Source organism: Anolis carolinensis, chromosome 6 (genome assembly GCF_035594765.1).
Source record: "Anolis carolinensis isolate JA03-04 chromosome 6, rAnoCar3.1.pri, whole genome shotgun sequence".
Lineage (NCBI taxonomy): Eukaryota > Metazoa > Chordata > Lepidosauria > Squamata > Dactyloidae > Anolis > Anolis carolinensis.
The window spans coordinates 2,062,121-2,077,901 of record NC_085846.1 but is presented as its reverse complement, the minus strand read 5'-3'; the positions used below and the strand labels follow the sequence as shown (position 1 = coordinate 2,077,901).

General features: G+C 47.5%; 1 protein-coding gene across 1 annotated transcript in view; it reads right to left on the bottom strand.

The window, feature by feature from the left end:
- Positions 1 to 396: 396 nt before the first annotated feature.
- The window catches only part of rnf167 (ring finger protein 167), a 51,643-nt gene continuing 36,258 nt past the window's right edge, over positions 397 to 15,781 (bottom strand). Inside the window, exons 9-10 of the mRNA XM_062958020.1 lie at positions 6,685 to 6,765; positions 397 to 2,633 (exon numbers count right to left, since the gene is read on the bottom strand). Coding sequence (XP_062814090.1) covers positions 2,296 to 2,633; positions 6,685 to 6,765 — 419 coding nt within the window. The 3' untranslated portion in view covers positions 397 to 2,295. The remainder of the gene's footprint in view (positions 2,634 to 6,684; positions 6,766 to 15,781) is intronic.

Here is a 15,781-nt window from a genome sequence, read left to right as displayed (position 1 = left end):
TAATAATAATAATAGAATCCTAGAGTTGGAAGGGACTCCCAAAGGCCACCCAGTCCGCCCCTTCTGCCAGGCAGGAAAGCACCATCCAATCCCTCCCGACAGATGTCCATCTACCCTCTGCTTCCAAACCTTCAGAGAGAAGGAGACTCCAAAGCAACTTGGAGATAATGGAGGAGATGCTGCATCAGAGAAAATGCAGAATGGAATAGTGCAGGAATACTTGGCTAATCTAAATGTGCCAAACAGGAAGATACTATCAAAGCCCTCCCGACAGATGCCCATCCAGCCTCTCCTTAAAGACCTGCTTAAGGAAGGACACAGGTGCATATTCATATAAATAATGCGTGTTAATGGCGCATGTGCATGTGTCTGGAACAAAAACGAAGGACCCGGGGGTTCGTTTGAAACCGTTTTTAATAGAGTGACCCTCCCCAAGAGAACCCCCCCCCCTGGCTGTTCCGCGGCCCCTCCCTCAAAAGCATCCGAGCCCCCTCCCCTTTTGGTTCCATAATCTGTACATTTAAAAATAAAAGAAGTCATTTACAGTAAAAACTCTCTTTCTGAGTCGGAGGCCGAGGAGCCGCAGCAGCAAAACAGGAGGAGGGGGGGGAGGCTTTGGTCCCGGGGAGGGGGCTTTGGGGAAGAAGACCCCCGAGGAAAAACCCCTTCCCCAAAGAGAGAGGGGCCCAAACTAGGATAGAAACCCCAAGGTAAGTAGTGTTAGAAAGTTCCTCTTTGGGGAGGGGGGAGGGCTGGGTGGCCTCACTGGGGAGGGGGCTGCTCTCTGGTGGGGAGGGGTCTTACGCTCCAAAGCAAATGCAAAGACCACCTCCTCCCTCGCTCTCCCTCCTTGGCACAGAACCCAAAGTGCAAAAGTGTAAATGAGGGGAGGGGGCATCTGTGCAAAAAGAGGAACCAGGCTTGCAATAATAACGGACCCCCTCCCCAAATTGATTAGGAAGGGGGGGGGAGACAAAAGGGGTCGCGGACCCCCAAATAAAGGAAGTCAAGGCCTTTTGTTCCGACTCTGCCACCTCAGCGTCACCTCCAAAAGACAGGTAATATGGACATAGACCTTTGTGTGGGGGTCTTCTAAACATAGTGAATGCTACAGGAGGAAGCCCCCTCCCCAATTCAAGGGGTCACTGCTATTAAATGGAATTCTCCTCCTCCAAAGCTTCACCTGCAAAAGACAGGTAATATGGACCTGTAGACCTTTGTAAGGGGGTCTTCTAAAAATAGTGATTTCTAGAAGAAGCCCCCTCCCCAATTTAATGTGAGACCACCCCCCCCATGAAATGCTACTCTCCTCTTCCCAAACTTCACCTGCAAAAGACAGGTTAATATGGACCTATAGACCCTTGTAAAGGGGGGAGGGGGTCTTTTAAACACAGTGAATGCTAAGAGAAGCCCCCTCCCCAATTCAAGGTGTGACCCCCCCATCAATGCTACTCTCCTCCTCCAAAACTTGCAAAAGACAGATAATAGGGACTCATAGACCTTTGTACGGGGGTCTTCTAAAAATAGTGATTTCTAGAAGAAGCCCCCTCCCCAATTAAATGTGTGACCCCCATTAAATGCTATCATCTTCCTCCAAAACTTTACCTGCAAAAGACAGGTAATATGGGTCTATACATATGAATGGGGGTCTTCTAAACACAGTGAATGCAACAGGTGGAAGACCCCTCCCCAATTCAAGGGGTCACTGCTATTAAATGGAATTCTCCTCCTCCAAAGCTTCACCTGCAAAAGACAGGTAATATGGACCTATAGACCTTTGTAAGGGGGTCTTCTAAAAATAGTGATTTCTAGAAGAAGCCCCCTCCCCAATTTAATGTGAGACCTCCCCCCCCATGAAATGCTACTCTCCTCTTCCCAAACTTCACCTGCAAAAGACAGGTTAATATGGACCTATAGACCCTTGTAAAGGGGGAGGGGGTCTTTTAAACACAGTGAATGCTAGGAGGAGAAGCCCCCTCCCCAATTCAAGGGGTCACTGCTATTAAATGGAATTCTCCTCCTCCTCCCAAACTTCACCTGCAAAAGACAGGTTAATATGGACCTATAGACCCTTGTAAAGGGGGGAGGGGGTCTTTTAAACACAGTGAATGCTAGGAGGAGAAGCCCCCTCCCCAATTCAAGGGGTCACTGCCATGAACGCCTTTCCTTTGTTCCCTGAAAAGTTAAACAAAATACCTATTGGAAGCTCAGTGGTCAAAAGCAGAGCAGGAGGGAGGGGAAGGGACCCCTGGGAGACCCCTCCTCAAATGGGGGGCCGCTTTGGGGTCTGTGGCCCTAGACCAGGAGGGGGGCCTCCGCGGGGGGCGGGGAGTGGGCCATGCTGCCGAAGGAGGGGGTCCCGGCCGAGGGGGAGGGGCGCAGCAGGGGGGTGCGCTCCGAGTCCCCGGCCCCCTCCCCCTCCCCCTCCTCTTCCTCTTGACCTTCCGCTCGGCCTCGGTCAGGGTCAGCCGAGGGGGCAGCCGTGGCCCCGGGGGGGTCGCTCTCGCCGCCATCGTCGTTCTCTTCGGCCTCGGAGTCCGAGTCCTGGGAGGAGCGCAGGACGCGCTGCTTGCACACCGGGCAGGTCTTCTTGGTGCCCGTCAGCCACGGGTCCACGCACTTGCAGTGGTAGGCTGCCCAGAGGAAACGGGAGCGTTCAGGGCCACCAAAGGTCATCCAGTCCAACCCCCTCTTAAGCACCACTCAAGCATTTACAGGAGGGTCACAGCATCCATCAAAGGCAAAGGTTTCCCCTGACGTTAAGTCCAGTCATGACTGACTCTGGTGCTCATCTCCATCTCTAAGCCAAAGAGCCGGCGTTGTCCGTAGACACCTCCAAGGTCATGTGGCCACTGGCATGACTGCATGGAGCGCCGTCACCTTCCCACCAGAGTAGTACCTATTGATCTACTCACACTCTCGGGGTTGGTGCTCATCTCCATTTCTAAGCCAAAGAGCCGGCGTTGTCCGTACACACCTCCAAGGTCATGTGGCCACTGGCATGACTGCATGGAGCGCCGTCACCTTCCCACCAGAGCAGTACCTATTGATCTACTCACACTCTCGGGGTTGGTGCTCATCTCCATTTCTAAGCCAAAGAGCCGGCGTTGTCCGTACACACCTCCAAGGTCATGTGGCCATTGGCATGACTGCATGGAGCGCCGTCACCTTCCCACCAGAGTAGTACCTATTGATCTACTCACACTCTGGGGGTTGGTGCTCATCTCCATTTCTAAGCCAAAGAGCCGGCATTGTCCGCAGACACCTCCAAGGTCATGTGGCCACTGGCATGACTGCATGGAGCACCATTACCTTCCCACCTGAGCAGTACCTATTGATCTACTCGCACTCTGAGGGTTGGTGCTCATCTCCATTTCTAAGCCAAAGAGCCGGCGTTGTCCGTAGACACCTCCAAGGTCATGTGGCCACTGGCATGACTGCATGGAGCACCATTACCTTCCCACCTGAGCAGTACCTATTGATCTACTCGCACTCTGAGGGTTGGTGCTCATCTCCATTTCTAAGCCAAAGAGCCGGCGTTGTCCGTAGACACCTCCAAGGTCATGTGGCCACTGGCATGACTGCATGGAGCACCCTTACCTTCCCACCAGAGTAGTACCTATTGATCTACTCGCACTCTGGGGGTTGGTGCTCATCTCCATTTCTAAGCCAAAGAGCCAGCATTGTCCGCAGACACCTCCAAGGTCATGTGGCCACTGGCATGACTGCATGGAGCACCGTTACCTTCCCACCAGAGTAGTACCTATTGATCTACTCGCACTCTGAGGGTTGGTGCTCATCTCCATTTCTAAGCCAAAGAGCCGGCGTTGTCCGTAGACACCTCCAAGGTCATGTGGCCACTGGCATGACTGCATGGAGCACCATTACCTTCCCACCTGAGCAGTACCTATTGATCTACTCGCACTCTGAGGGTTGGTGCTCATCTCCATTTCTAAGCCAAAGAGCCGGCGTTGTCCGTAGACACCTCCAAGGTCATGTGGCCACTGGCATGACTGCATGGAGCACCCTTACCTTCCCACCAGAGTAGTACCTATTGATCTACTCGCACTCTGGGGGTTGGTGCTCATCTCCATTTCTAAGCCAAAGAGCCAGCATTGTCCGCAGACACCTCCAAGGTCATGTGGCCACTGGCATGACTGCATGGAGCACCGTTACCTTCCCACCAGAGTAGTACCTATTGATCTACTCGCACTCTGAGGGTTGGTGCTCATCTCCATTTCTAAGCCAAAGAGCCGGCGTTGTCCATAGACACCTCCAAGGTCATGTGGCCACTGGCATGACTGCATGGAGCACCGTTACCTTCCCACCAGAGTAGTACCTATTGATCTACTCGCACTCTGGGGGTTGGTGCTCATCTCCATTTCTAAGCCAAAGAGCCGGCATTGTCCGTAGACACCTCCAAGGTCATGTGGCCACTGGCATGACTGCATGGAGCACCGTTACCTTCCCACCAGAGTAGTACCTATTGATCTACTCGCACTCTGAGGGTTGGTGCTCATCTCCATTTCTAAGCCAAAGAGCCGGCGTTGTCCATAGACACCTCCAAGGTCATGTGGCCACTGGCATGACTGCATGGAGCACCGTTACCTTCCCACCTGAGCAGTACCTATTGATCTACTCGCACTCTGGGGGTTGGTGCTCATCTACATTTCTAAGCCAAAGAGCCGGCGTTGTCCGTAGACACCTCCAAGGTCATGTGGCCACTGGCATGACTGCATGGAGCGCCGTCACCTTCCCACCGGAGCGGTACCTATTGATCTACTCACATTGGCATGTTTTTGAACTGCTAGGTTGGCAGGAGCTGGGGCTAACAGTGGGTGCTCACTCCGCTCCCCAGATTTGAACCTGGGACCTTTCGGTCTGCAAGTTCAGCAGCTCAGCGCTTTAACACACTGTGCCACCGGGGCTCCTAACAGCATCAATACATAATCTAAAAATAAAACTTTGTTTATATACTGCTCTATCTCCTTGATGGTTGATTGAGTCCTTGCGTAGGACTTGTGGAGGGGACCCCCAAAGGCCATCTAGTCCATTGTCAAGAGACTTAAAGGGTTTACAGGGGAGTAACGGCATCAAAATCTCTTGGATGGGCAATGAAGCCCTGTCTTAGACCTCAAGCAAGAGACTTGTGGAGGAGACCCGCAAAGGCCATCTAGTCCAACCCCTTTGAAGGCAGGAATGCTTTGAAACACCACTAAAGCATTTATAGGGACCAAGAACTCTTGGAGGGGCTAGGGAGCCCTTACTCAGAACTTAGGGACCTATGGAGGGACCCCCGAAGGCCATCTAATCTATTGAACAAGAGACTTTTGAAAGGGGACCCCAAAGGCCATCCAGTCCAACCCTCTCAAAGGCAGGAATACTTATAAAACATTTACAGGAGCCCCGGTGGTGAAGTGCATTAAAGCACTGAGCTGCTGAACTTGCAGACCAAAAGGTCCCAGGTTCAAACCCCGGGAGAAGAGTGAGCGCCCGCTGTTAGCCCCAGCTCCTGCCAACCTAGCAGTTTGAAAACATGCCAATGTGAGTAGATCAATAGGTACCACTCCGGTGGGAAGGTGACGGCGTTCCATGCTGTCATGCCAGTGGCCACATGACCTTGGAGGTGTCTACGGACAACGCCGGCTCTTCGGCTTAGAAATGGAGATGAGCACCAACCCCCAGAGTCAGACACGACTGGACTTAACGTCAGGGGAAAACCTTTACCTTTACCTTTAATAAATGTCAACATCCATTAGATGGGTGATGGAGCCCTTCCTTAGAACTCAAGCAAGAGACTTGTGGATGGGACCTCCTAAGGCCCGGGCTGTGGCGCAGGCGGGAGAGCAAGCCAGCTGCAATTAACTTCAATGAATCACTCTGACCAGGAGGTCATGAGTTCGAGGCCCGCTCGGAGCCTATGTTTGTCTTGTCTTTGTTCTATGTTAAAAGGCATTGAATGTCTGCCATATATGTGTTCATTGTAATCCGCCCTGAGTCTCCTTCGGGGTGAGAAAGAAGGGCGGAATATTAATGCTGTAAATAATAATAATAATAATAATAATAATAATAAGGCCACCTAGTCCAACCCCCTCGAAGGCAGGAATGGTTTGAAACACACTAAGGCGTTTATAGGAGAGTAACAAAGTCAATATCCATTGGATGGTTGGTTGAGCCTTTGCGTAGAACTTAAGAGACTTGTGGAGGGGAACCCTAAAGGCCATCCAGTCCAACCCCTTTGAAGGAAGGGATGCTTTGAAACCCCACTAACATCAAGATCAAGATCATGAGATCAAGATCTCTTGGATGGGCGATGGAGCCCTTGCTTAGAACTAAGAGACTTGTGAAGGGGACCCCCAAAGGCCATGCAGACTATTAAACAAAAGACTTTTGAAAGGGGACCCCAAAGGCCATCCAGTCCAACCCCCTTGAAGGCAGGGATGCTTTGAGACACCACTAGAGCACTTACAGGAGAGTAACGGCCTCAAAATCCATTGGGTGAGCCATGGAGCCCTTACTTAAAACTGAAGCAAGAGACTTGTGGAGGAGAACCCCAAAGGCCATCCAGTCCAACCCCCACGAAGGCAGGGATGCTTTTCACCCACGTGCAAGACCACTAGAGAGGAGAGGAAAGGCTCCGTTGAGAACAGACCCCCCCCCTCCCCAATTGGAGGGTCTCCTCACCATGAGAGCAAGGCAGGATCCGCAGGCGCTCCCCGTCCTCGTACTCCTCCAGGCAGATGGCACAGACGTCATACTCGTCCCCTGGGCAGAGAGAGAGAGGGGGGGGGGCAAAGAGGCATCAGTGGGGCCCATATAGGGAAACAGGCCCCCCAACAACCCCATCCTGCTCCCAAATGAGGAAGCGTTTCTCCATGCAATGAATCCCTGCTAGAGCTGTCGGGGGTGCTTTGTGCTTTAGGGCAGAAAGAAGGGGGTTGGATTGGATGGCCTTTGGGGCTCCCTTTCACCTCTAGGATCGATCCGTCATACCTATTTATCTATCTCTTCCAATCATAGCTATAGCTGGATGGCCATCTGTCAGGAGGGCTTGTATTGTATTGCAAAGGGAGGTTGGACTGGATGGCCTTTGGGGGTCCCTTCCAACTCTAGCATACTATGATATATCTCTATCTATCTATTTATCTCTCTCTCCCAATCATATCTATGGCTGGATGGCCATCTGTCGGGAGGGCTTGTATTGTGCCTTCCTTGAGGGCAAAGGGAGGTTGGACTGGATGGCCTTTGGGGGTCCCTTCCCAACTCTAGAATCCTATGATATATCTATATGTCTATATCTATCTATCATATCTATTTATCCCCCCCACCCCAAAATCATATCTATGGCTGGATGGCCATCTGTCGGGAGGGCTTGCATTGTGCCTTCATTGAGGGCAGACGGGGGTTGGGCTGGATGGCCTTTGGGGGTCCCTTCCAACTCTAGCATACTATGATATATCTCTATCTATCATATCTATTTATCTCTCTTTCCCAATTATATCTATGGCTGGATGGCCATCTGTCGTGAGGGCTTGCATTGTGTCTTCCTTGAGGGCTGAGGGGGGTTGGACTGGATGGCCTTTGGGGATCCCTTCCAACTCTAGCATACTACGATATATCTCTATCTATCATGTCTATTTATCTATATTTATCTATATTTCTTTCTTTATATTTCTTTATCTATATTTATCTATATATATTTATCTATATATCTATACTATGATTAAATGATAATAATAATATAATACAATATATTATTATAATAATATAATATGATAATATAATATGTGCTATATTTCCATGTTTTTATGATAGAAGCAATTAGGGTATGACACTGATAACTCAGGATCAAAAATTGTGCTTCAGACTGTAATATATATATATATAGAGAGAGAGAGAGCTATATCTATATATCTATTTCTATATCTACCTATATATCATATCTATTTATCTATCTCTCCCAACCATATCTATGGCTGGATGGCCATCTGTCAGGAGGGCTTGCATTGTGCCTTCCTTGACGGCAGAAGGAGTTTGGGCTGGATGGCCTTTGGGGCTCCCTCCCTTCTATTTGGCTCCCTTCCAAATAGATATATAGATATATCATATATACTATGATATATCTATATGTCTATAGCTCTATCTATCTATCATAGCTATTTATCTCTCTCTCCCAATCATATCTATGGCTGAATGGCCATCTGTCAGGAGGGCTTGCATTGTGCCTTCCTTGAGGGCAGAAGGAGGTTGGACTGGATGGCCTTTGGGGCTCCCTTCCAACTCTAGAATACTATGATATATCTATATGTCTATATCTATCTATCATATCTATTTATCCCCCCCCCCACCCCAAAATCATATCTATGGCTGGATGGCCATCTGTCAGGAGGGATTGGATTGTGCCTTCCTTGACGGCAGAAGGAGTTTGGGTTGGATGGCCTTTAGGGCTCCCTTCCAGCTCTAGAATACTATATCTATTTCTATATCTACCTATATATCATATCTATTTATCTATCTCTCCCAATCATATCTATGGCTGGATGGCCATCTGTCAGGAGGGCTTGCATTGTGCCTTCCTTGACGGCAGAAGGAGTTTGGGCTGGATGGCCTTTGGGGCTCCCTCCCTTCTATTTGGCTCCCTTCCAAATAGATATATAGATATATCATATATACTATGATGTATCTATATGTCTATAGCTATATCTATCTATCTATCTATCTATCATAGCTATTTATCTCTCTCTCCCAATCATATCTATGGCTGAATGGCCATCTGTTGGGAGGGCTTGCATTGTGCCTTCCTTGAGGGCAGAAGGGGGTTGGACTGGATGGCCTTTGGGGCTCCCTTCCAACTCTAGCATATGTATATCACGCATTAAACTATGCATAGTTTAATATTGTGCATTAAACTATGCCCAGCTCTAGCATGCTATGACTGTATCACATGCTAAACACGAGCCAAGAGTGTGATGCAGCAGCGAGAGAAGCTCAAGACGATGGTCTTTTCTCTCTGCCTGGACTGGATGGCCTTTGGGGCTCCCTTCCAGCTCTAGCATATGTATATCACGCATTAAACTATGCATAGTTTAATATTGTGCATTAAACTATGCCCAGCTCTAGCATGCTATGACTGTATCACATGCTAAACACGAGCCAAGAGTGTGATGCAGCAGCGAGAGAAGCTCAAGACGATGGTCTTTTCTCTCTGCCTGGACTGGATGGCCTTTGGGGCTCCCTTCCAGCTCTAGCAATTGTATATCGTGCATCTTTACTAGAGCTTTTAATCTATGTTAATTTTATCAATATTTGCATGTATGTATTTTTATCCTTTACTATTTTATCTTGTAAATCGCCTAGAGCAGGGGTCCCCAAACTTTTAAAACAGGGGGCCAGTTCAGAATCCTTTGGACTGTTGGAGGGCCGGACTATAGTTGGCCACCAAGCAATAATTAATAATAATAATTAATAATAGTAACAGCAATAATAATAAAAACAGGGTTGGAAGAGACCCCTTGGGCCATTGAGTCCAACCCCCTTCTGCCTTTGTGCACCGAAAACACAAGCAAAGCACCCCTGACAGATGGCCACCCAGCCTTAATGTTAATAATAATAATAATAATAATAATAATAATAATAATAATAATAATAATAATAATGAGGGTTGAAAGAGACCCCTTGGGCCATTAAGTCCAACCCCCTTCTGCCTTTGTGCACAAAGGCAATAGCAAAGCTCCCTTGACAGATGGCCACCCAGCCTTAATGTTAATAATAATAATAATAATAATAATAATAATAATAATAAAGAGGGTTGAAAGAGACCCCTTGGGCCATTAAGTCCAACCCCCTTTTGCCTTTGTGCACAAAGGCAATAGCAAAGCTCCCTTGACAGATGGCCACCCAGCCTTAATGTTAATAATAATAATAATAATAATAATAATAATAATAATAATAATAATAGAGGTGGTGAGAGAAAAAGAGACCCCTTGGGTCATTTAGTCCAACCCCTTTATGCCCTTGTGCCATGGGGGCCAGATAAATGGCTTCGATGGGCTGCATCCGGCCCCCCGGCCTTAGTTTGGGGACCCCTGGCCTAGAGCATCTTGGATGGAGGGCGATTAATAAGTAATTAAATGATGATGATGATGATGAAACTATGCATAGTTTAATGCCTAGTTTTACATGGTGCATTAAACTATGCCCAGCTCTAGCATATTGTGACTGTATCACATGCTAATCATGAGCCAAGAGTGTGATGCAGCAGCGAGAGAAGCTCAAGACGATGGTCTTTTCTCTCTGCCTGGACTGGATGACCTTTGGGGCTCCCTTCCAGCTCTAGCATTTGTATATTGTGCATTAAACTATGCATAGTTTAATGCATAGTTTTACATGGTGCATTAAACTATGCACAGCTCTAGCATGCTATGACTGTATCGCATGCTTAACACGAGCCAAGAGTGTGATGCAGCAGCGAGAAAAGCTTAGGGCGATTGTCTTTTCTCTCTGCCTGGACTGGATGGCCTTTGGGGCTCCCTTCCAGCTCTAGCATTTGTATATTGTGCATTAAACTATGCATAGTTTAATGCCTAGTTTTACATGGTGCATTAAACTATGCCCAGCTCTAGCATATTGTGACTGTATCACATGCTAATCATGAGCCAAGAGTGTGATGCAGCAGCGAGAAAAGCTTAGGGCGATTGTCTTTTCTCTCTGCCTGGACTGGATGGCCTTTGGGGCTCCCTTCCAGCTCTAGCATTTGTATATTGTGCATTAAACTATGCATAGTTTAATGCATAGTTTTACATGGTGCATTAAACTATGCCCAGCTCTAGCATATTGTGACTGTATCACATGCTAATCATGAGCCAAGAGTGTGATGCAGCAGCGAGAGAAGCTCAAGACGATGGTCTTTTCTCTCTGCCTGGACTGGATGACCTTTGGGGCTCCCTTCCAGCTCTAGCATTTGTATATTGTGCATTAAACTATGCATAGTTTAATGCATAGTTTTACATGGTGCATTAAACTATGCCCAGCTCTAGCATATTGTGAGTGTATCACATGCTAATCATGAGCCAAGAGTGTGATGCAGCAGCGAGAAAAACTCAAGGCAATGGTCTTTTCTCTCTGCCTCCGAGGGCTTGCAGGCTGGGCTGGCGGCAGAGCATGGGCAGAGTGCTCCCGCCCCCTTCCTGCCCACCCTTCGGCTGACAAAACAGGAAGCCCCCCCCCCCCCCCCCGGCCCAGGAGGAAGCGGTCAAGAAGAAGAAGAAGAAGAAGAAGAAGAAGAACTACGACAGGCAGGCAGCGCCTTATAAGGCAAAGAGCGAGCGCAGAGGAGAGGCCCTGAGTCAGACCCAGAAAGGAAGAAAGGAAGGAAGGAAGGGCCAAGAAAGAGAGAAAGAAAGAAAGAAAGAAAGAAAGAACGAGAAAGAGGAAAAGAAGAAGAAGAAGGGCACCCAGCCTTGCTCCTTCTGCCCCACATCAAGAGGGGTTGGGCTGGATGGCCTTTGGGGGTCCCGTCCAACTACACACTGACACCGAGTCCTCTTTAGTCTCCTTCTATACAGGCTTCAAAGCAGAGGCTGGATGGCCATCTGTCGGGACTGTGTATTTCCTGTATAGTCTCCTTCTATCTATATCTATATATCTATATATATATAAAAGAGTGATGGCATCACGGCGACCCACAAAACAACAAAACTACAGGCCCCCCCAACCTCGAAATTTGACAACACAACCCATCATCCACGCCTCCAGGTTGATACAACAAAAAGAATAGAAAAATAAAGTCCCAATTACAGGGAGAAGAATAATAGTTTTTATCCAATTGCTGCCAGTTTGAAGGCTACGCTCCGCCCACTTGGTCTCCTAGCAACCTTCTCAGCCCAGGGGACAGGCACAGTTAGGCCTCACTTAGGCCTCTTCCACAGATTATCAGATTTGAACTGGATTATATGGCAGTGTAGACTCAAGGCCCACACAGCTATATAACCCATTTAGAATCTTAAATTATCTGCTTTGAACTGGATTATCTTGACTCCACACTGCCATATAATCCACTTCAGTGTGCATACTACAGACCAATTTCCAACCTCCCGTTTTTGGGCAAGGTTCTGGAGCGGGTGGTGGCCACGCAGCTCCAGGAGTTCCTCGATGACACTGATTTTCTGGACCGCTCGCAGTCTGGCTTCAGGCCTGGGCACAGCACTGAGACGGCTTTGGTCGCCTTGGTGGATGACCTCCGCAGGGAACTGGACAGGGGGAGTGTGACCCTGCTGGTTCTCCTGGACATCTCTGCGGCTTTCGATACCATCGACCATGGTATCCTTCTGGGGAGGCTCTCCGGGATGGGACTCGGTGGCACTGTTTTGCAGTGGCTCCAGTCCTTCCTGGAGGGCCGTTCCCAGATGGTGAAGCTGGGGGACACCTGCTCGGACCCCTGGCCATTGACCTGTGGGGTCCCGCAAGGGTCTATTTTATCCCCCATGCTATTCAACATCTACATGAAACCGCTGGGAGAGGTCATCCGGAGTTTTGGAGGGTGTTGCCATCTCTACGCAGATGACACACAAATCCACTACTCGTTCCCACCTGACTCCAAGGAAGCCCCTCGGATGCTGAACCAGTGCCTGGCCGCTGTGGCGGACTGGATGAGGAGGAACAAGCTGAGGATCAATCCTGACAAGACAGAGGCCCTCCTGGTCAATCGTGCGTCGGATCGGGGTATTGGGTGGCAACCTGTCCTGGACGGGGTCGCACTCCCCCTGAAATCACAGGTCCGCAGTTTGGGGGTCCTCCTGGATTCAGCGCTGACGCTTGAGGCTCAGGTGTCGGCGGTGGCCGGGAGGGCTTTTGCACAACTCAAACTTGTGCGCCAACTGCGACCATACCTCGTGAAGTCTGACTTGACCACGGTGGTGCATGCCTTAGTTACCTCTAGACTGGACTACTGTAATGAGCTCTACGTGGGGCTTCCCTTGAAGACGGCCCGGAAGTTACAGCTGGTCCAACGTTCGGCCGCCAGACTAATAACGGGGGCGAGTTACAGGGAGAGATCCACTCCCTTGTTCAAGGAGCTCCACTGGCTGCCGTTCATCTTCCGGTCCCAATTCAAGGTGCAGACCATCATTTATAAAGCCCTAAACGGTTTGGGACCCGCCTACCTTCGTGACCGTATCTCCTACCATAAACCTGCCCGACCTCTCCGATCATCAGGGGAGGCCCTCCTGTCGCCACTACCTATATCTCAGGCTCGCCTTGTAGGAACAAGGGAGAGGGCCTTTTCTGCGGTGGCCCCTCGCTTGTGGAACTCGCTGCCCATTGAAATCAGGCAAGCCCTCACCCTTTTAGCCTTCAGGAAAGATTTAAAAACATGGCTCTTCCGGTGTGCTTTCGGAGAGTAAATGTTCTATGCTACTCCCCCCCGATATTTATCCTCTAGACTGGTTCACTATCTGATGTCCCGTCCCTCGAGGTTTTATTCTGATCCCTTTCTCACCCAGAGTTTTAATTTTTAATCTAGTTTTTAAATGTATTCATGCGGCCCGCTCGTGTTATATTGCTGTTTTGATCTTATGTTGTACTGTTTATTTTATGTAATGTATTATTTAATTGTATTATGTTTTGGTTTATTGTATTGTCTTGGGCATGGCCCCATGTAAGCCGCCCCGAGTCCCCATTGGGGAGATGGTGGCGGGGTATAAATAAAGTTTTATTATTATTATATTATTATTATTACTAAACATAAAGACAACCATACAACAGACATTCAATACCACCACTACCTCAACAATTTCTCACCAACACCACCAGACAATGCCACAGCAACGCGTGGCCGGGCACAGCTAGTCTATATATATAAAAGAGTGATGGCATCACGGCGACCCACAAAACAACAAAACTACAGGCCCCCCAACATCGAAATTTGACAGCACAACCCATCATCCACGCCTCTAGGTTGATACAACAAAAAGAAAAGAAAAATAAAGTCCTAATTAGAGAGAGAGAGGAATAATTGCTTTTATCCAATTGCTGCCAGTTAGAAGGCTAAGCTCCTCCAACTTGTTCTCCTAGCAACCCAATAAAAAATAATAAAAAACACTAAAAAATTAATACAATAAAATACTATAATAACAGAAAATAACTACAAATTAATACAAGAAAATAATAAAATATAATAAATAAAAATATAACTTACAATAAAATTAATAAAAAATTGCAAATAACGTCAAATAAAAATTACACAGCAATTTTTAACCAATACCACCACCACTTTGCCACAGCAACGCGTGGCCGGGCACAGCTAGTATATATATAAAAGGGTAATGACATTTCGGCCTAGGACAAAACAACAAAACTACACATCCCAGAAACACTAAACTTGGCAGCACAACCCCTCATCCATGCCTCTACGTTCATACAACAAAAAGAAAACAAAAAATAAAGTCCTAATTAGAGGGAGAGGAAGAATTGTTTTTATCCCATTGCTGTCAGTTAGAAGGCTAAGCTCTGCCCACTTGGTCTCCTAGCAACCCACTCAGCCCAGGGGACAGGCAGAGTTAGGCCTCACTTAGGCCTCTTCCACACTGCCTATAAAATGCAGATTATAATAAAACAATAATAAAACTTTATTTATACCCCGCCACCATCTCCCCGCAGGGACTCGGGACAGCTTACATAGGGCAGAGGCCCAAAACAACATAGGACAAAATATATTATCAGATTTTAACTGAATTATATGGCAGTGTAGACTCAAGGCCCTTCCACACAGCTATATAACCCATTTATAATCTTATCTGCTTTGAACTGGATTATCTTGAGTCCATACTGCCATATAATCCACTTCAGTGTGCATTTTATCCAGCTGTGCAGAAGGGGCCTCATACTTCGCCACAGCAACGCGTGGCCGGGCACAGCTAGTCTTATATATAATACTTGTTCTTGTTTCTTTATTATGGATAGTAGACTCCAAAACCACAACCGGTTTCAACTCAAAAGTCTTCATCAGTTGGATTGTAGTCTATTTTTTTCAATTATTATATATAAGAAGAGGACTCAGTTTGTGTATTTGGAACAATTAAAGAACTAAAGAACATTTATTTACTGTATAGCAAAGGGTTGGACTGGATGGCCTCGGGGCCCCCCTTCCAACTCTAGAATCCCATTCCCATCATCCTCATCCTCCTCCTCCTCCTCATCATCATCAGAGGCTAGATGGCCATCTGTTGGGAGTGCTTTGACTGTGCCTTCCTACATAGTGGAGGCTGGATTCCAATTCTAAGATTCTATTATTATTATTATTATTATTATTATTATTATTATTATTATTATTATTATTAAGCAGAGGCTACACAGCTATCTGTTGGGAAGGCTTCAATTGTGTCTTCCAGTACAGCAAAGAGTAGGACTGGATGGCCCTTGGGGGCTCCTTTCAACTCTAGGATTCTATTATTATTATTATTATTATTATTATTATTATTATTATCATTATCATGGTTATGGAGAGGCTAGATGGTCATCCTTTGGGAGGGATTGGGTTGTATCTTCCTGCATAGCAGGGGGCTGGACTGGATGGCCTTTAGGGGGTTCCTTCCAACTCTAAGATTCTACCATTATTATTATGTTCTGTTTATTATTATTTATTGTATTTTAAATGGTGTTATGATATGTTGTTCTTATATTTTATTATGTTGTATTGCTCTGGGCATGGCCCCATGTTAGCCGCCCCGAGTCCCCATTGGGGAGATGGTGGCGGGGTATAAATAAAGTTTTATTATTATTATTA